The sequence below is a fragment of the Leucopleurus acutus genome (assembly GCF_964270905.1).
Source record: "Leucopleurus acutus genome assembly, chromosome: 11".
NCBI classification, from domain to species: Eukaryota; Metazoa; Chordata; class Mammalia; order Artiodactyla; family Delphinidae; genus Leucopleurus; species Leucopleurus acutus.
In genome coordinates, this window is record NC_139152.1 from 22811429 (window position 1) to 22834017 (window position 22589).

A 22589-nucleotide genomic window follows, 5' to 3' on the forward strand; every position below is an offset into this window, starting at 1 on the left:
CATTGGGCACTGCAGCCCACACTGATCTTTCCCTGTTCTGAAGCCCTGCTTATATCAGAAAGGCCCACGCAGGCATATTTGTCATATGCATTGATTGTTTTTGTGGGTTAGCCTTGCTGCTTTCAACAGATTACGGGATTTTAAGCGCTCGGGTCGTCTCTCTTACTGTTTGGGTCTCTTCCTGCCAGCAAAGTGTCTGTTCTCTAATGGGTGCTTTCGATGCCAATTATTTGATCAGCTCCTTGCTTCTGTTTCTCTATCTTTAGGCATCCTGAAGGCCTGCCTTGCAAACACCACCTGATAGGTTTATTGAATATTTAATTTTTTTCTGTAATCAGTAACAGACACTGTAAGTTTGGATGCAGCTTTTTAAAAGGGATTTTAAAACCTTAACCTTCAGTTTGGATATTTGTCTCCCAGGTGGCAGAAATACCTTGGCAAAGGAACCAAAGTCAAATTGGTAATTTTAATCCTGGGGCTGAAGCTGGATTTGCTTGAACCATGCTTTTTTCCCTCTTTTAAAAAACTGATACCCAATCAATATTTTTAATTGAACTTTACAAGCAGAGTCTAATGTTCAGGTGAAAGAGCGTATAAAAGTCTGGGGGTGGGGGAAAACAAAGCAAAAAGGGGAGAGGCTTACCCAACCAGATGTCAAAATGTATTTTACAGCTCTGGAAATAGCTTAGTTTAAGTATGAGAATAAATAAATAAGTAGGTGGATGGAACAGAGTAGCATTTCAAAGTGGACTGTTACCAGATGGTTATCTAGTGCAAAAGTTCTATGCTTGCTGAAACTCAGGCTCCTAAATCTTGGCACACGTATTTTTTTTCTTAGTTTTTTAAGATATTTGCTGCATTCTTAAGTACGACTCTCTTTAGTTTAGTCAAACCTTGGGGTTGTTATATTGCACAAATTTTGTATTGGAAAGAGATGAGGAAAATAAAATTACTTATAAAGAACTTGGTGCTTTTAGGAACAAAATGCTCTGTAAACAGAGGCTTTTACCCATTTAAAAATAAAGGTCAGATGAGAGACGATGCAGCCGAATGGGTTATAAGCTTAGCCTCTGGTATGAGGCAGACCCGGTTCCATTTACTAGTTGTATGTCTTTGGGATGGTGACTTAACTAAGCCTCAGTTTCCTTATTTTTAAACGTGGGAAACATCTACTTCATGGAATTATTGTGAAGATGAAAGAACGTCATACATGTTAAACGTTTAGCGCTGTACTTGACACAGAAGCCTTTGATAAAAGTTACCTATGGTTTGATTTTTGTTAGTAAAGGCTGTAAAAGCACTGTGAAGGGCTTTTGTTTTTGAAATTCTCAGTTAGGTTCTAGTCATGAAGATTTATAAATAAAGCAATTTTATTTTCAAACCAATTTCACAGTTTTCTTGAGAGAGACAAGCAATTCTTCCCTTAGCAAAAAGGACTGAAAATTAAGAACTTTTGATTATGCAATGAAGAGAATCAAAGAAAATCAGTGCTGATTCCAGCTACCTTTTTAAAAAATTTGCTGTGAGAATTTGAGCAAGTTAATTGCTGCAGTAAAGTTCTTTCTTTTTATGGAGAATTTGAGAAAAAGAAATAGGTTTGAATTTCAGTGGGAGAGATTTAGGTTAGATGTAAGAACTCGCTGACTGTAAGGGTGCCAAGCAGATAAGAAGGACTCCTTTGTCACCATAGGAGACCTTTCTGTCCCCTGAGGTTATTTCAGGGCTCCTGCAACCCCATCTAGATACAGCTTAAACCTGGACTTCAACCCGAGTGATGGTATCTTTGCCAAGATTCTGGCTGCCTCTCAATGTTGGTTAATCCTCCAGCTCATACAGCAAAGCATTCTGATACTTTTTCCCTATTTAGACAAGTAAATGAGGACGACAAAGATTATAAATCTCTTTTAAACAGCTTATAGAGCTGTTTGGGTGAGAAGGCAAGTTGAGTGGGAAGAAGGTTAGCACAGCCTTGTTTCTGGTAGAAGGATGGGCAAATCCATCCTTTTAAGTTTCTTTAAAACTAGGAATTATACAGCAGCTTAAGATTTGTCAAGAATAAGTAAGGTGATCATGTGAGAAAAGACCAGTCATTCTCTGGAGTTGCTTTTTGAAAGTCATAGATTTATTTTTGGCTTTAGCTTCAACTGCTTGAGTCTGGTCATGAAGGGTAGGCACCTTACTGGAACAATAGAACAGGGTCTGGAGTCATACAGGGTTGAAATCCCAGCTCTGCTACTTTCTAGTTAAGAGGCCTCTGGCAAGTGACTTAACCTCTCTGAACTTCAGTTTCGCATTTGGAAAATGCGAAAATAGCACCTCACGCGGCCATTGGGCAGATTAAACGAGATGAGGCACACAGTACTGTCTGGCCCATCACGATGGCTGTGACGATGGCAGTGATGATCATGATAACAGTAAAGACATTGATTAGTTGCTTTCCAGAGATTTGTGGTCTAAGCTGGGAAGTTTTCTGCTAAAGAATAAGTTGGCATTATTAAAAAAATTTATATATGCTAGTCCAAATAAATAGGGTCTAAGCAACAGGGTCTTAATGTCACATCTGTATCACAGAAAATTGTACTTGGTTTGGAAAGTCATATTCTACATATATTCTCAACCTTTGCATTTTGTGACAGTAGTTTTGATTTGATCCTATTGATTTACAGGAAAGTGCCCTGCTGCTAATGTAATAACTATAGTTCCCGCATGAACTAAAGCATCCTCTGATTTTTCTCTTAAATTGTATAAATTGAAATTATTTAAATATTGGCATTATGGTATGATTTAAGCTGGGCAAAGAACTTAAATCAGGCAGCTTATAAAAGAAGAAATAATTACTTAAAATATATGAAAATATGCTTATCTCATTACAATCAAAGAAATGCATAAGCAAAGCTAAGATGTCCTGTTTAACCTATTGGGCTGGCAAAGATTAAAACGATGGGCAGTGACCAGTGTTGGCTCTGTCATATAACTGTGATGGATCGATTGGTTCTGTATCTCTGGAAAGCAATCTTGCAGTGTGTATCAGAATTTTAAATGTGAATTTTTTTTGACTCAGCAATTGCATATATGGAAGAATATAGTAAGGAAATAGGAGAAAGAATGCACAACCTGTGTTCTAATATGTTCACGGCAACATTGCTAAAAATCTCACACATACCCCCGCACAATGGAAACCATCCAAACATCTGTTAGGGGACATTAGTTACAAAGTACAGCACTGTAGAAAATGGAGTGTGCACGGTCCCTCAGTTGCAGAGGAACCCAGGTTCACATCTTGGTTCCACCATGTTTAGCTGTATGATCTTGGGCAAATTACTTAATCCAGCTAAGTCTCACCTCCCTCTTCTCTAATAGGAATAATAATGGCACGTGCATTTTAGGGGTCTTATGAGGATTAAGTGAGATGATACACAAAGTACAGGGTTTAGCACAAAACGATTCATTATACGTTAGAAAATATTCTTACTGTGTGTTGCTTACAAAGGATAAAGTGGATCTGTTGGTATTAACATTGAAGGATGTCTGCAAGATAGTAAGGGAAAAAGCAAGATACAGAACAGTTTATATAAACCCATTTATGTTAAAACTGTATGTGTGTGTGTTTATATGGGCATTAAAGTTTTGGAAGGATATAACAACAGTTAGCACTTAATGAGCCCTCGACTAATTCTCAGGCATTATTCTAAGTGCTTTAACCATTTAGTGGATCAATCAACTACCTTATTAAAATTGGTTAACATGTTTTAAGTGCTTAGAACAATACCTACACTTTGTAAAGTACTTAATCAACACTAGTTAATAATTCTCACATGCTGTCATTATCTCTGTTTTGTAGATAAGGACACTGACACTCTGAGAGGTCTTACAGTTCGTAAGTGGCAGGCCCAGAATTTAATCCAGGCAGTCTAACTCCAGTCTGTCACCCAACAGTTAAAACCGGATATTATGGGTGGTAGGATGGTGAGGTCACTTTCACTTGGCAGTTTATATACTTCTGGATATTTTCACATTTTTACATGATAGATATTTTACTTTCATAAATAGAAAAGAAGATATTTCCAGTTTGGAAAAAAAATGTATTTTTATGTTTTAGAAACCTTATTTCATCTGTTATAGAATACCTATGGCAAATTCCAGAGACCTGAATATTTGTACATTTAGGTTTGCCCTCATACCCATGTGTCTTAGACAAGGAGTACACAGGACCCTGTTACAGTATATATGATTTTGAGAACCTCACTTTGGGGCATAATTTTATAAGGAAATAATTATAGATAGAGGTAGAGTCCCAAGCTAAATCTAGATCGCTTAATGGTGACTAACTTCTGTAATCGTGGTACTAATAGCCTTTAAGAAGACTTTAGTCACAATACTTTGGCTTCCAGGAAGTTTGGGGTAAAAATGTCATTCTTCGGTCATCTGAAAAGCAGGCAGAAAACCAGTTATTTGATCCAAGGACCCGTAATCCTAAGATAGGAAGCAGTGTCAGTGTCAGATATGAACATCAATGACAGAGCTGGTAGGCACCATTGTGGTCCAGGACTGACCTAGCTGTCAGTGTTCTGAAGGGCAGCTTCTCTGCAGGGGCCACACAGTGTCCTAGAGCTGCCACTGCACTGTGGACTCTCCAGCTGGACTGGGGGCTCCCCCTAAAGGTTGAGTGGTCTGTTCTAGTCCAGGCTTTTGCCCCAGATAGCCAAGTGACTGTGGGCCTCACATCTATAAAATGAGGGAGATGGACTAGATAATAGAGTTTCTGTTTTCGAGTTCTGTGATTTTAACAGTCTTGCCTGGTGGGGAGCTAAATTTGTGACCGAGACCTTTAGTGGAGTCTAGAAAAATGCTGAACAGAATTGAGCTCATAAAGTGATTTATGGAAGGGTTTGCCAGAATGTTTACTTGAATTGCAGGCTATCCCTGATGACAAAAAACTGTATTAGTTATTTTTTATTCCATTTTAGGCATTTTTTCTCCTATCTTTGTTTTCCAGATAAACCAGAATTGTGTTCAATAAAGTGGTATGGCCCTGTTTGATACTTAGATAATAAGCTGTTCAGGTATTAATTATAAAGGTCACTAGCACTAAAAATATTTTTTTCTGCCTTAAAGTTTTCTGTTCTCTGGTGTCTAACTGAGGTGGATACCTCCTGGATTTTCTCATGATTGCAGAAGTCAAGTAATCTGTGTGTTAAACACAATATCTGAGTCTGATGAGTCATATGGTATGTCTGCTTTTAGCTGGGAACAGTTTTCGTTGGTCAGTTGTAATGGTCAAAAGTCTCTTGGGAGAGTTTAAATCACTCAAAATAACTAAAGGTAACTCATGATATCATGTTTTAATTTTAGTCTAATCCAATCTTTGCCCTCAAAAAGCACTTCTGCTTCTGGCTCTTATGTTGTTAAATTAGTCTGATCTCTTTCAGCGAGTGGTTTTCATTTAAAAAGAAACAACAAACAAAAAGCAACCCAGTAATTTTAAAACTAAGAAATATAAAAGAAATTGATATAATGGAGGAATCTACCTAAGTCTCTCCTGAAGCTATTTAGTGATGTAGAAGCTTTGAATATTTTGAATGAATGGGGAAATTAAAATAGGAGTTTATATATATATATATATATTTTTTTTTTTCTTCCGGTATGCGGGCCTCTCACTGCTGTGGCCTCTCCCGTTGCGGAGCACAGGCTCCGGAAGCGCAGGCTCAGCGGCCATGGCTCACGGGCCCAGCCTTTCCGCGGCATGTGGGATCTTCCCGGACCGGGGCACGAACCCGCGTCCCCTGCATCGGCAGGCGGACCCCCAACCACTGCGCCACCAGGGAAGCCCCTATATTTTTAATTAAAGTCATTTAATGAAATTTATATTTTACAGCCTCACTTGAACTCAGGTCTGTTTTCAAGTTTTATTGTGTGTGTGAATGTTGGTCTGTTTCTCTCTCTTTCTCTCTCTGTCTCTCCTCTTAGAAGCTTACTTTTAGGAAAGTGAAAGGTAGTAGTGCAGAGATGACCAAACTTTTTATAACTGGGCTGCTGAGGGATTTGTGTGTTCAGGCTGCTATCCAAAGCTCCTCCCCGTTCCTTTACCAGCAAGTCACACCACCTCTCACAACTCACCATTTTCCTGCCTTGCCCATTCATTGGTTGTTCTCTGTACACCAAACCTTCACCTTTTAGCACAAAATAGGCAATTTTGGTTGTACTGGTGCTTTGAATCAGGCATTATTATCTCCTTTAAAACAGGTAAAGAAGGAGTAAAGGGGAGTGGGGATCTTCTTTAAAGCTAGAGCAATCATTTTGTCTCTTACAATTTTGGAGAAGTAGTTCCCTTACCTTAAGTAAGACTTGAAGTTCATTTAGCTGAGATTTGTGCTGCCTTGCTGTTTGATTTCGGTAGGCCTTGTGAGTCACCAGTAGAAAAGCTGTCTGAGAAGAGAGTGACAGTTTGAGCCCTTGTAAATATGCACAGGTATAAGCCACTAAAAAAATGTTTCCCTAAAAAGAAGTATAAGGTATGACTGAAAAACTTTGCAGAATTCCCATTAGTCTTCTGGTTGCCTTTAGTTTTATGCTGTGGCCTCAGACTCTTTTTGCTATTCTTCACAATCCTCCACTAAACCAAAACTAAGAATTTGGTTCATAGAGAAAAAATTCAAGTACAGTGGTACCTGGAAAACCACCTCTGTGGGCTGAAAAGTACAAGTTGATTCCCTTTTACTGTTCCTACCTGCACCCTCACACACTCTTAAATATTTTTTTTCTATAAAAATGGTTGTTTTCCCATTATGGAAAAATGAAAAAATTCAAAAAAAAGATAAAGGACAAAATTTAAATCATCCATGATTTCACATCATATTTCACCCTAATTTACCCCCCTTTCCCCCCATATAGTTGAGTTCATATTTTACCTGAAGATAGAACATTGTATCCTGTTTACTTAACATTATTTTTCATGTTGTTAAATTTTGGGGGTAAAATTTTCTTCAGTATTATTTCTATGATATTTCATGCTATCACCATTCCATCAGTCATTTCACTTACTTTTAAACATTTGTGTTTTTTGCTGTTTTAAATAATGCTTTGATTTAAAAAAAAAGAAACAACTTTGAATCGTTGCTGCAATTTTGATTCTTTTCTTAGCATAGATTCCTGAAGGTGAAATTATTTATGTCAAAAGATAAAAAAACAACTTTAAGGTTCTTGGTATAAATTGCCACATTCCCTGTCAGAAAGGATTAATCCCGACCAGTTAACATAAGCACAGGGAAAGTTATCATCAAGATCATGACATAAGTCATCGCCAACTTCAGTCCCCCTCACAAGAGGACCAATTATTGATTATCTGTGGACCAGACACCATTGTAAAAATCCCACAACCCAGGGGTGAGGTTGACGCACCCCTCGGGACTGCAGAGACTGAGAACGACCACATTAAAAGGGGGAAAGGAGCAGCCACCCTCTGAATGCATTGCTGCTCCCCCGGGCCAGCGCAGTGCCACACCAAGAGGGTTCCCCTGAGTCTGTGGTTTTTCCAGTGGGAAAAAGAGCCCAAGTTGGACATCCGGCTCCCCCAGGGATGCGGGACACTTCCTGGGAAGCCCACTTGGGTTTCACCTCACAGGAATCACTGGGGAAATCTGTAGGACTCAACCACTGGGAGACACTAGAGACAGAGAAGGTAGGTGGGGTTCACAGCAACCAGTGCTCAGATCTTGGTGGACCACATTCCTGCTTACAGTGTTGCCTGAGCAGAGATCCCAGTCAGTGGCTCTGTCCATCTGCAGAGGCAGGCTGGTGGCCCTGTCTGGCCAGGGAGCTCAGTTAGCAACTCGGCCTGATTTAGGTCTCCAGCCAATGAGCAAACTGGGCGTGGAGCCTATTCCACAGGCCTACCCAGGCAGAGAAGCACGTTCACAGTCCTGCCTAACTGCTGAGCATAGCCTGTAGTCCTGTCTGACCAGGAAACCATGGTGACAGCTGTGGAGCCACCCTACTGCTCTGGTCTGCAGCAGAGCCCAGCCTAGGGCCCTGCCCAACTGTTGAACACAACCTGTGGCCTTGCCTAGGCAGGGAGTCCAGCGACTGACCCTGCCCAATTGCAGAGCATAGCCTGCAGCCCCACCTGTTGAGGGAGCCTGGATAGTGACCCTGACCATCTGAAAAGCACAGTCTGTAGCTCATCCAACTGCAGGATACAGCCTCTCCCAACCAGTGAACGTGGCCGGTGACCTTGTCCAACAGTAGGGCACAGCCAATAACCTGCCCAATTGTGAAGCCCAGCCTGGCCCACCCCCCTTAACATGGAGTCCAGCCAGGAGCACCATCTGGTTAGGAGGCACAACCTGAGACCCCACCCAACCAGGAGCATCCGCAGAGCCCAGGCCACAGACCTTCCCATTCATGGAGTCCAACCTGCAGCACCATGTTGCCAGGGAACACAGCCTGCCACCTCACCCCGCCAGAGGTGGTTGCGGAATCCAGCTGGCGGCCCCATCTGACCACGGGTACAGCCAGCAGTCCCACCGTGTGAGGGGGCCCTCCCAGCAGCTCCGCTTGGATGTAGAGTCCAGCCAGCAGTCTCACCCAACCACAGAGCCCAGCCAGCAGCACCGCCACATACCGCAGAATATGGGCAGTAGCCTCAGCTAGCATCTGTGTAAGCCTGCATATAAGGGAGCCCTCATACAACTGTAAGTCGATTTCTTAATAGAAACTTTGCAGTTCAGGAGAGAGTGGGAGGATGATTTTCAAAATATTGAAAGAAGTTGTCAACCAAGAATACTATACCCAGTAAAGCTGTTTTTCACAAATGAAGGAAAGAAAAAGATTTCCTGAACAAACAAAAGCTGAGGGATTTCATCACCCCTAGACCTAACTTACAAGAGATGCTAAAGGGTGTTTTTCAAGGAGAAATTGAAGGATGCTAATTAACATCATAAAAACATCTGAATATGTAAAACTTACTGGTAATGGTAAATATATGGTCAAAATCTGGTTCTTTGAAATTGTGACCCTAGTTTAAAAGTTAAAAACTTAGTTTAAAAGTTAAAAAACAGGGCTTCCCTGGTGGCGCAGTGGTGGAGAGTCCACCTGCCGATGCAGGGGACACGGGTTCGTGCCCCGGTCCGGGAAGATCCCACATGCTGCAGAGCGGCTGGGCCTGTGAGCCATGGCCGCTGAGCCTGCGCGTCCAGAGCCTGTGCTCCACAGCGGGAGAGGCCACAACGGTGAGAGGCCTGCGTACCACAAAAAAAAAAAGAGTTAAAAAACAAATGTATTAAATATAGCCATAGCTACAATAATTTGTTATTGGATACACAATATTGAAAAGATGTAAATTGTAACAGCAATAACCTAAAATGTGAGGGACAGAGGATTAAATGTATAAAGTTTCTATATGCTATTGAAGTTAAGTTGTTATCAGCTTAAAATAGGATGTTTTATGTAAGCCTTATGGTAACCGCAAAGGAAAAACTTTCTGCGGTAGGTTCACAAAAGACTAGAGTAAAGGAGTCAAAGCACACTGCCACAAAAAGTCATCATTCACAAAACAAGGTAGCAAGAGAGAAAGCAAAGAACAAAGGATCTACAAAACGGTCAGAAAACAATAAAAAGGCAATAGTAAGTCTTAACCTATCAATAATTACTTTAAGCATAACTGGATTAAATTCTTAATCAGAAGGCATAGAAAGGCTGAATGGATAAAAAAAGAAGATCCAATAATGTGCTGCTTACAAGACACTTTAAGAACACACATAGACTGGGAGTGAAGGGATGGAAAAAGTTATTTCAAGCAAATGGTAACGAAAAGAAAGCAGGGGGAGCTATAGTTATATCAGACAAAACAGACTAAGCTTAAAATAGTCAAGAGAGACAAGAAGGTCATTATATAATGATAAAGGGGTCAATTCATCAGGAAGATAGAACAATTGTAAATAATTGTACCTCCAACATCAGAGCACCAAAATATATAAAGCAAATACTAACAATGAAAAGGGGAAATAAACAGCCATACAATAATAACTGAGGACTTGAATACCCCCCTCAATAATGGATAGATCATTCAGACAGAGAATCAATAAGGAAACAGCAGATTTGAATTAGACCAAATAGATCTAACAGGCAAAATCAGAACATTCCATCCCATTGAGGCAGAATGCATATATTATTCTTAAGTGAACATGGAACTTTTTCTAGGAGAGATCATGTGTTAGGCTACAAGACAAGTCTCAACAAATTCAAGAAGATAAGGATTATATCAAGTATCTTTTCTGACCACAATAGTATGAAACTAATAACAGAAATAATAACAGGAGGAAAGCTGGAAAATTTACAAATACGTGAAATTAAATAACACAGTCATGAACAACTAATGAATCAAAGAAGAAATCAAAAGAGAAAATTTAAAAATGTGAAACAATTGAAAATGAAAACACAGCAAACCAAAACTTGCAGGATGTAGCAAAAGCTTCTAACAGGGAAGTTTATAGTGATAAATGTAAAGCATACATTAAGAAAAAGGAAAGCTCTCAAATAAGCAACATAACTTTACACCTCAAGGAACTAGAAAAAGAATAAGCTAAGCCCAAAGTTAGTAGAAGGTAGCAAATAATAAAGATCAAAGCAGAAATGAGTGAAATGGAGAATAGGAAAACAATAGAAAAGATGAACAAAACTAAGAGTTGATTCTTTGAAAAAACAAAATTGAGAAAGCTTTAGCTAGACTAACCAAGAAAAAAAGAGGACCCAAATAAATAAAATTATAAATGAAAGAGGAGGTATTACCCTGATACCACAGAAATACAAAGGATCATAAGAGACTACTATGAACAATTACATGCCAACAAATTAGGCAACCTATAAGAAATCAATTCCTAGAAACATACAACCTACCAAGAATGAATCCTGAAGAAACAGAAAATCTGAACAAACCAGTAATGAGCAAGGAGATTGAATCAGTAATCAAAAATCTCCCCAAGTAATATCCAAAATACACAAGGGACTCATACAACTCAGTAGCAAATTAACAATCCAATAAAAAAATGGGCAAAGGATCTGAAAAAACGTTTTTCCAAAGAAGATATTCAGATGGCCAACAGTTACATGAAAAGGTGCTCAGCATCACAAATCATCAGAGAAATGCAAATCAAAACGAGATATCACTCTATACTGGTTATAAAGGGTATTATCAAAAAGACAAGAGATAAGTGTTATTGAGGATGTGGACAGATGGGAACTCTTGTACACTACTGGTGGGAATGTAAATTGGTACAGCCACTATGGAAAACAGTATGGAGGTTCCTCAAAAAATTAAAAATACAACTACCATATTGTCTGGCAATTCTACTTCTGGTATCTATCCAAAGGAAATAAGGTTACTTTCAGAGACACTGCTGCACCCTCATGTTATAATAGCCAAGACATGGAAACAATCTAACTGCCCATTAATGTATGAATGGATAAAGAAAATGGTACACACACACACACACACACACACACGCACACATACACACACACACACACACACACACACACACACACACACACACACACCCCTCACTGAAATATTATTCAACCATGAAAAAGGAAACCTTGCCATTTGTGACAACACTCATGGACCTTGGAGGCATTATGCTAAGTGAAATAAGTCAAACAGAGAAAGACAAATACTGCATGATCTCACTTAGATGTGGAATATAAAAAAACTGAAACTCATGGAAACAGAGCAGCTTGGTGGTTGCAGTGTGCCAGAGGTGAGGATGGAGTGGAGAGGGGGAGTAGGTGAAGGTGGTCAAAGTGTACAAACTTCCAGTTTCGTTTTGTTTTTTTTCATGGAAAGGCATTTTATTTTAATTATAGCAGTGTGTACATGTCAATCCCAAACTCCCAATCTATCCCTCCCCCTCCCCCTTCCCCCCCCGCCCCCCGCCGGTAACCATAAGTAGTTCTCTAAGTCTGTGAGTCTGTTTCTGTTTTGTAAGTTCATTTGTATCATTTTTTTTTAAGATTCAGCATATAAGCGATTTCATATGATATTTGTCTTTCTCTGTCTGACTTCACTTACAAACTTCCAGTTTTAAGATGAATAAGTTCTGGGGATATAATGTACAACGTGGTGGCTATAGTTAACAATATTATACTGTTACTTGAAAGTTGAAAGTATTTGTAAGTATTGTATATTTGAAAGTTGCTAGGAGAGTGGATTTTAAAAGTTCTCACTAGACACACAAAAAAATTGTAACTATATGAGGTGATGGATGTGTTAACTAACCTTATTATGATAATTGCTTCTGAATATATACATATATGAAATCATTACATTGTACATCTCAAAGTTACACAATCTTATATATAAATTATATCTCAATAAAGCTAGAAAAACATACACATGAACACAGATGATGTGTAGAAAGATGTCTGATGATAGACTGGACCCCACCAAGAGGGTTTTCCCCAAAACTGTGGCTACTTTCAGATAGGGAATATATTGCATTATTTTAAAGTTTCCATGTCTGTGATTTATTGGTAAAATTGAATATTTTTCATATGTTTGTTAGCTACTTTTACTTATATATATATGTCAATCAGTATTAGCCACTTACTAGTAAGGTTTTTATTGTCTCTTTACAACTTTAATGTTATAAAAGCTGTTACGAACTTTATATATGTTTTAAGAAATATAATTTGTTATTTTAACATGGGTATAAGGTATTTTTAACACAAGCGTTTAATATATAATGTTACTTTGCAATTTCGCTTAAAATACTATCCTTTAATCTTGTTTGACATACATATATGTATCCAAATTTTTCTGTAATGATTCCTAGCAGTATTTTCATTGTGATGATTTCCTTTTAAGACAGTCCTTTTTCTTTAAAAGGTCAGTTATTCATCTTATTTTCTTGAAGTTTAATTTTTCCTTTTACTTTTATTTGCCGTTCTTTTCCGTCCTTTTCTTTCCCTTCCCTTTCTTTTTCCTTCCTTTCTGTTTTTTCCTTTAGTTTTTATGTTCACCCTTTTGAACCACTTGACATTTATTTTGATCTTTGGAGTGAAATGAACATCTGACTTGCTTTTTTTCCCAAATAGATAACCAGTTGTCTCAGCACATTAATTGAATAATTCTTCCCTTCCTTCCACGATCTATGATGAGATTTCGTCCTTAAAAGGCCAACAGTTTTTTTTTGTTTTTTTGTTTTGTTTTGTTTTGTTTTGGATCAAGGTTATTCCAGGGATTTTATGAATGTTGTTCTCCATCTCCTCCTCCTTGCTACTTTTGTGAACAGAATTATTTTTCCATTTCTAAATGTCTATCTTTAAAACTAACCTTTTAAAGCATAAATTTTAACCTTCAAATTGAACACTTTATTTAGAAAATCACTGTCTTACTTTCAGTTACCCATATTCTTTATAACAGAGGCGAAAAACAGAAAACTCATGTTGTTGGGTATTGGAAATAGATGGGAGTGTGACCATCTGACAAGGCGCAGGGAGGGGTAGTTCTCTTGGCGCCTTCAGTGTCTTTGTTCATCTTACTCCTCCACCTCCCAATTAAGAGCCACAGCTTAAGGCTGGGAGCCCAGAAGGCTCCAGATCACTCGTAACCCCTCACTCCCTCTCACGCTCTCTCGCTCTCCAAGAACAACTCTAGGCTACTAACTTCATGTTTGTAAATTCTATAATTTCTACATATACGAATTCTATATGTAAATAAAATATTAATAAATAAGGATATATTTTTATAATCTATTAATCCTTGTTTTTTTCCCATGTTATTTTTGTTGTTTTGTTTCTGCATAATTCTCCATTACAAATAGCTTTGAAGTCCTCACTCTGGTCCTCCCTTACTCTCCCCCTCCTCCCTTCCCCCCATGCCCCCCACTTCTTGCCTTGCAAATTGTGATTTTTATTTTTCCTCTTTTAGTCTAATAAAGGCGAGTATATTCCTGTGTGTGTTTATGAAGGTACCAATTAATAGAACTTGATCTAAAATTCTTTTAGGGGTGCCTCTACTATCTAACTGTTTGTTTTACCATTCTGGTGCTAAATTATCAGTATCTAAGTTGTTTGGCATTTCAGCTGAAGCAGTTTAGTTTTTATTTATTTATTTTTAAAATTTTTTAAAAATAAATTATTTATTTATTTTTGGCTGTGTTGGGTCTTCGTTGCTGCGTGCGGGCTTCCTCTAGTTGCGGCGAGTGGGGGCTACTCTTCGTTGCAGCACGCGGGCTTCAGTAGTTGTGGCTCTTGGGCTCTAGAGCACAGGCTCAGTAGTTGTGGTGCACGGGCTTAGTTGCTCCGCGGCATGTGGATCTTCCTGGACCAGGGCTCATGTCCCCTGCATTGGCAGGCGGATTCTCAACCACTGCGCCACCAGGGAAGCCCCAGTTTATTTTTTTAAGTTCACTATGACTTGGTAGATTGAACTGAGCATCTTTTGCAGGCAAGATCTAATGCATTACTAGACAGCTATAACGATAGAAAATTTAATTTTGTAAATACATTTAAGAATAGATGTCTTCTTTCTGAATATTTTTGAGAAAAATGGGGTACTACCTTACCTAAACATTAAGATCTGTAAACAGGCCAGGGCAGGGACTGTATTTTATCATTCTTAGTACTTTGTGCAGTGCTGGAAGGTAGCGTATATCTGCAGTAAATGTTGGTTGGAAATAATACAACTAGTAAAAGTTAGTGCTGGGACTTGAACTCTCACCTGACTGTGAATTTCTTGCTCTTCGGATCGTACCTCATAGAGGAAAGAAGCTGTGGCTGCTCTGTTATCATTGGGGACCCAGCGGACACAGTGTCCAACCTGAGGACCTGTTGCAGCCTAGGACACTGTGGTGGCAACTAATGATGAATCTAGGAAAATTTTTATACACCAAGGTATTAATGATACTCTGAAATATAGTATGAGGAAGCTAAGGTGAAATCATCGGTTAAATATTGTTTTACCAGTCAGGTAAAGCAGCTCTGTTTTCCTATTTTAGAAGTGTGATGGCAAATGCTGGAGACACTACGTGTATTTATAGATGGCCCGAGCGCCAGATTTGTTATCTCCTTTCCCCAGGCTTGATAAACACGAAAGAATGCTGGACTCAACGATTGGTAGAGTCTCCATTAATGAACAGGGGAGTCTGGAGAAAACACACGAACAGGAAATCCAAGGGCACCTAGTGTTGTTTTTATCAGTCCAGGAATTCTAGACTTGCAAATTGTATCCTGTTCTTTTTCTGGCTAAAGAAAGGGCTTTAGTAAAAGACAAAGAACAGTGTGAAATCCATTAGAGGAATAAATCTGCAGTATAATAAGTGCCAGTCATCCAGATCATTGTTTTTAATAATTTGGTCACTTCTGTTCTTAGTTATGTTTAATTTGAATTTTATAAAGCCTGTGTCTGGTTGGAGAGTAATAATTTTTTCTTGTTTTTTTAAGCTAATCTCTAAAAGATGTTATTCAATCAAGACTAAGGGTGGGATTTTTGGCTTTTACTGTAGTTGTATCTCTCAAGTAGGATTTGTCTCTCTGAAGCTTAACGTAACAGTAAGTAATTCTGTAGTTTTTAATCCAAAGGAAATTATTATATATGGGACATATATAATTTAAAATCCATTAAACTTGAGTTCAGTTACTCACCGTCGTTTACAGAATGCCGACTGTGTGCTCAGCACTTTGCCAGGTGCTATAATACTTCCGTTACAAAGATGAATAGACATAGGTTTTGCTCGGATTTGGTTTTTAAACAGGGCTTGCACACTTGCATGTATGTATAACTAGAATGGAAGGACCATAGTGATGATGGTTAAATTATACAGTGTTTGGAAGTTGTTTTTCATTACTCGATATCCACTTCTGAACCTTGGAGTTATAAACTCATTACGTCTTTATAATGGAGAAACCTGATCTTCTCTTTACCCCTCTTTTATAAAGACCTCAGGTTCAAAAATCTTTATCTAAAACAATTTCATATTTATTTCTGTACTGTTAATGCAAACAATTTCTGTAGTTTGGAATTGTTTTCAATTCCCTAACTTTCTTATGTTTCACAAAAATTTCCCCCAAAGTTTTTCTCAGTAATATTTCTGCCCACTGCTAGCCCCCCCAATTTTGCATCATCTGGGAAAGCCCAGTTAGTAGCAGGGCTTAATATTGGCCATCTCCTCTAGCCACTTTGAAGTGGGCAGAGGTGTCCTGGGCAGGATAGCAATCGATCTTTTTTTTTTTAAGATTCCTTATCCTTATGCCATTAAACAGTTAAATTGCATAACAGTTCTCTGTTTTGACGCCATGCTTACCAAGCAGTCTTCTTCAGTCTGTACATTCAGCTAGTCTGCAAGGACGGAGCACATTTGCCCAGAGATACAAGTATCTGTTTCGTGTTCCTCAGTTTCTTATTGTGTGAATCAGCAAATTGCCATTACGTCTTGTGTATCAGTCTCTTGTGAACTTGGCGAGGATAAAGGAGCTTCCAGAATTCCCTTGTCCTGGGACGCTGGCAGCTGAAGGCCAGACCTTGCTTCTTGCCAGACAGAGCAGAGCAGCGTGTCAGCTGCCTTCCAAGGCCACACCCTGAGTTCATCATACATCTTTCTTTCCAACTTCTACAAATATTACTGATGTGTTATTTCTCTGTGCTTTTTTTCAAGGGGCATGATTTTGTTTGTTAGTCTTTGCATCATTCACTTTTTGAAAGGAAACTATAGACCACTATAGTTGGGTCTTGACCTTTTTTCCTCCTGCAAATTGGCAAACCAATCTGAAAATTCTCTATCAGCTACAGATACTCTGGAAAAATCAGAAAGCACTCTAAAATTTCTAGGTATTTTTTTGTTTGTTTTGTTTTTTAAGGGAATTCCTTTATTTTTATTATTTATTTATTTATTTTTGCTGTGTTGGGTCTTCGTTTCTGTGCGAGGGCTTTCTCTAGTTGTGGCAAGCGGGGCCACTCTTCATCGCGGTGTGCGGGCCTCTCACTATCGTGGCCTCTCTTGTTGCGGAGCAGAGGCTCCAGACGCGCAGGCTCAGTAGTTGTGGCTCACGGGCCTAGTTGCTCCACGGCATGTGGGATCTTCCCAGACCAGGGCTCGAACCCGCGTCCCCTGCATTGGCAGGCAGATTCTCAACCACTGCGCCACCAGGGAAGCCCTAAAATTTCTAGGTATTAATTACTCTTTGTTGGAGTTTCTAAGTCTCCCTCCCCCAGATATTGAAAAAGAGTAGCAGGCACTTTTTAACCAGTGTTTAAAGATAACTATCTATAAATTTAAATTTTATATGCCTAAGAGGCTCCGTAGAATACTACTGCAAATGTATACCCAACCCTCTTTTGAGGATTCAGGATACATATTAACATATTAATCATGCCAGGAAGTCTTGCAGTAAGAAACTTTGTATAATCTGGATTTCCTAAATTTATTTGAGTTCCTCCACCTCTAGTCCATCCTCCCAGCTCCCCTCTCCTCACCAAATCCCCAAATCCCAATTAGCAAACACGATTTCGGATGTTTGCTATATACAATCCCACTCCCTCTTTTCCTTTCTTTGACTTTTCTGCATGTGATCCTGAAACATAAAACACGAACCCAGGTGAGATTTCCAGAGATGGTATGGCAGCATTGCCTTAGGTAGCATTCCAAGCTTAGTGCTTGAAAATCACTTGGCCAGAAGAATTCTTGAGCTTATTTTTATTACTGTTTAAAAAATAATGCTCACTATCATTAAAGCACATTAAAAAAATTAAACTAGATGCCTAAAATAATGTCTTACATTTGTATAATTTCTATGTTATATTATCTCAGATGGCCTTAGAGTAGGCCTGTGAACGAGGCAGAGCAAGTGCCGTAATTCCTGTCTGGGCCGGAAAGTGACTTGAGTTCAGAGCGTTCTGGTGATTTGAATAAGACCATGTGATCAGTTAGCAGCAGGACCTGGATTAGATCTCTAAATATCTGACTCCAAGGTTCAGTAAGTTTCGTTTTCCACAGTTGCCAACCTTTATAGGCAGTTTTTGCTAATTTTTTCAACGCTCCTCCCACACCGCCCCCTCCCCCTGCCATTTGATAGGTGGACTCCTTCACTCATTAATGCCCACTGTGTGTCCAATACGGTGCTATCAAGGTGAACGCTCAAAAATGATTCAGAAAAAGTTCTTGCCCAGAGGTATTCCTAGTTTAGGGGGACAGGCAGGTGAAGTGATCAGCACCGGTCCTGGGAGTATTTGTTACAAATGGTAGAGAGCATGCTCGAAAGAATGCCATTTGGCCTCTTCTGGTCCATCGATGTCTCTTCTGGCAGGGAACCTTAGAGAAGTCACCGCAGTTAGGCTTCAGACAAACTGGGCTGTACAGGATCAGCAGGATGCCTGCAAATAGAGTGTAGGACGTAACTGGTTCAGGAATAGGTCCTGTGAGGGCTTGGAGGCACGAAAGGGCCAAGTATGTTGGGAGAAGAGTGAGCGGTGAGGAAGGGCAGCAGATAAGGCCAGAAAGGCAAGTTGGAGATAGCACTTGGGTGGGGTTGGACTCTGCAGCTCACCAGCTGTGTGACTTGTCCAAGCTTCACTTCCTTTCTTTACCAGGCTTCTGTGAGGAAGAAATGCAGTCATGCCTAGGAGTGCCACTGCCTTAAATCCTCAGGCAAGAAAAGGGGAAAATTAATGAATAAACTCTCATCAAGTTTCTGTTAGATACCAGCACTCCGCGTTTGTGGGTTGTCTTTGTTTATCTTGCTAAGCTAATTTGACTTTCTGTACGTGCCATGAACAATTTAAACAAGTAATGTCATCAGCTTCTTGTTATAAAAAGATTTATAGGGGCTTCCCTGGTGGTGCAGTGGTTGGGAGTCTGCCCGCCGACACAGGGGACATGGGTTCGTGCCCTGGTCCGGGAAGATCCCACATGCCGCGGAGCGGCTGGGCCCGTGAGCCATGGCCGCTGAGCCTGCGCGTCCAGAGCCTGTGCTCCGCGACGGGAGAGGCCACAGCAGTGAGAGGCCCGCGTACCGCAAAAAAAAAGAAAAGATTTATAGTAGTCAGCAGAGGAACAAGTTTATCATGTTAAAATAATCGACATAATGAGGCTGAAGCAGTAAATGGAGGTATAAACCCACTAAGACAACAGTGGAACTGGGAGTTTGCCATAGTTAAACTGTTTACTTTCAACCTGTATTTGATTTGTTTCACATGAAGAACAAGAAAGGTCTTTGGTTCATTCCACTATCCCTGGAGTATAGCCCAGTTGAGGTCGATATCCAGGGCTCTGTGTCTTTATGTAGTTAAGGAGAGGTAGGTGTTGGGAAATAGGTGGCAGATTTGGAAGAATACTTTTCGGCTAAGAATGCAACGTTGGATGGTCACCTTGGCAATCTGGATCTCCTCTAAGATAGTCTGTTATGATTCCCGTCCAGATAAGCAAAAACATCTTTAATGTATGGAACCATTCTAGGTTTTTTGTTTGTTTGTTTTTTGGGGGGGGTTTTTTGGGGTCTAGATGTGGACTATGGTAGGCAAGTCTCTTAGGGTCAGTGCCCACCTATAGCAGCCACCAGAGTTCAGTCTTACATTCCTTATCTTGTCTAATTGTCCACATTATCTTTTTTTTTTCTCTTTTTGGCCACACCATGTGGCATGTGGGATCTTACTTCCCGACCAGGGATCGAACCCGTGCCCCCTACAGTGGAAGTGCGGAGTCTTAACCGCTGGACCGCCAAGGAAGTCCCCACATTATCTTCTTTAAACCAGCACTTTGTTTGGCTGGCTCAGTGGTTTTTAAAAGTTGGCTTTAAGTAGACAAACATTGTTCAGGAAAAGCCATAAAACTTCCATGTTGTCACCTGGCTTGATTCATACATTTTTGTTTCCTGCCTGGTTCCTACAGGGATTTGAGTTTCATTTGAATGTCTTAACTGTTAGGGTAAAATGTTGTTGACTAATAGAAATTTCTAGAGTTTGTTAAAAGGGATAGAAAGTTTTCTTTCTATTGAGTAATTTGTGTCTCTGTGTTGTTCTAGTTTCTGTTACTATGGCAATGACGGCAGGGACCACAACCACCTTTCCTATGAGCAACCATACCCGGGAAAGAGTGACTGTGGCCAAGCTCACGCTGGAGAATTTTTACAGCAACCTCATTTTACAGCATGAAGAGAGAGAAACCAGGTATAGTAAAGGCTGGTCAAAATTGTCCGTGTAGTTAAATAAGCTGTTATACCGCAAGTGGGGTGTAAGCATGTTGTCCATGAATAATATAAATATTGTGGGTCCCTGTATGCTGACAGTATACCTGGTTCCTTGTTTTATTTTCACAGAATAGTGTCCTGTCCTGGGCACCCATATACTTATATCACATGTCAATTGATGTTTTAAACAAAATGTTTCTAACCATGAAATTATGGTATATCTTTATACTTTATTTTTTTATATACTCTCTTTTAGAGGGCTACTTAATGACTGTCTTTAATCCAGAAACTTTTGTAGTGTTGTGTGTATATCAGTGGAAATGGGAGAATTATAAAAAGAATGAATGACGTTATTTTGCCTTCAGGAAACTTATAGTAAGGGAGATAATGCACATGAATATTACATGAAAGGGTGAAAAGTATGCCCTTTGAGAAGGGCAAAGAAGGGGGAGATTGTTTTTGACTAAGGCCACTGGGAAGGCTTCATAAATGGTGGTGGCATTTAAACAGAGCTCCTAAGGAAGAGTACTATTTATATATACATAAAAGGGAGAAGAAAGAGGTTAAGGAGCAGGAGGAAGGATATCAGAGACAGAAGAAAGCACCTTTACTGCCTGGTCAGGCACTGTCCAGTTTAACTCAAGCTGGATTTTTACCGTTTCCTGAGAGCCTTGGATGCTTTGTAATGGAGCTATTTTCCTGGTAGTAAAGAGCCTTGAAAACTTTTGAACAGATTTAAATGATCACAGGTGTTTCTCTGGAAGATTACTTTAGTTGTGATGTACAGAGTGGACTGTGGGAGGAGGGATCAGAAACAGGAAAGGCTAGCACTGCAGTCCAGGCCAGTGGAAGGGAGGCTTGCTTTAGGATTATGACAACAACAGGGAAGAACTGAGTGAGAAAGACAGAAAAAACACGGCAACTACCCAAATATGGAATGTGAGAGAAAGTAGTCCACGCTGGCTCTGAAATTTCACACCTGGGCAACCAGAAAGTGGTACAACTTAGTGAAACAGAACTCGAGGGGAAGAATCTGGTTTTGAACATAATTTTGGGCAGGTCCAACTACAGATTAGACGTGGCTGGGGAGAGAATTAGAACTAGAAAATGAAACTTAAGTAACTATTCGGAAGTCAACTTAGAGTAAGGAAATATAAAAGAGAGCTAAGAAACGTGGAGAATAGTGAGGAGAACAAACGTATCTTTGATCAAATTTCCTAAAGGAAGAGAGGAAAGAGAACTAAGAGATTGCCATCAGCAGAAATTCCAAAAGATTCGACTTAGGCAGAAGGAAAGTGATCGCATTCAGAAGATCTAAATGTAAATATGTGGCTAATGTGTAAGAAAAATCAACAATAATGATAATGTCACATGTATTAAAAAATATATATTTTCCTGCAGTAGACTGTCAGTCAAGAGGGAAGTAAGTGGAATTAAATTGTTCTTAGAGATCAGTGTGTCTCTAAGGATAGGGCTACAACACAGAAAGGGGTAAAGATTGGTTAATTTAAAGCTTTGACAAATTAAGTGTACATGTAATTTCTAGGGTAGCCACTAAAAGAATAAAAATAGAGTTTGTAACTTTCAAACTAATAGAAGGAAAAAAAATGGATGGGGGAAAAATAAGTTCAGAAGAAGCCAAGGGAAAAAGAAAAACTGAAATACCAAAAGGCAGGCACAAGTAGAAACCACACCATAAGTTAGAAATAAATCCAAACATGTAAGAAATTATACTAATTGTAAATGTAATGGAAGTCTCTGGAAGTGAGCAGATTATCAAGGGAGACTGAATAAAGTAAAAGAGAACCAAGGAAGGAAAGACCTGTATTTTTTTGACAGTCACTCAAGTTATTCATCAGAATTTTAAAGGTTCATTGTCTTTTATTGCTGAAACCTTAAAATAATTCAGTTTTGCTCTCTGTTCCCAAACAAAGGAAAATAGGAATAAAAGTATCTACTGTTATTAAAAAAAAAAAGCATGGTGGTGCCATGGAAGTCAAATTAAATAGTCAGCTATTTTCTAGAAGCTAATACTTTAAGAAACATGTGATGAATTTTTAAGGCTTAATTAACTGGATAAATGCATAAGTCAAATAAAGTACCAATCAGAACAAAGCATAAGGTCATTTTAGAAGGAAAGCTATTTTTTAGAAAGGTACAAGAGAAGTCCTTGGGTCTTCTCATTTAGGTATGGAAATGGATAGAAGTTATTGCATGTCTCCCTAGAAGGAGGGATAATTTACTGAAATATTAGCTTTAGCAAGGACTGAGGAAAGGGGACAGTAGGGATTTGCCAGAAGAATAAAGTTGTTCGTATATTGATAGTCCTCCTGGGTTAATGGTTCTCTTACTCTTTGGATTCTTCCTGCAGAGAAGAAAACTCAAATCATTCAACAAGCAGCTCTGTGGCGCCC

General features: G+C 39.4%; 1 protein-coding gene across 1 annotated transcript in view; it reads left to right on the forward strand.

The window, feature by feature from the left end:
• Positions 1 to 22589, forward strand: part of STK38L (serine/threonine kinase 38 like) — a 79811-nt gene that overhangs the window by 32647 nt on the left and 24575 nt on the right. The window contains exon 2 of the mRNA XM_082850757.1: positions 20011 to 20155. Within this exon, the coding sequence (XP_082706883.1) occupies positions 20022 to 20155 (134 nt within the window). The 5' untranslated portion in view covers positions 20011 to 20021. The remainder of the gene's footprint in view (positions 1 to 20010; positions 20156 to 22589) is intronic.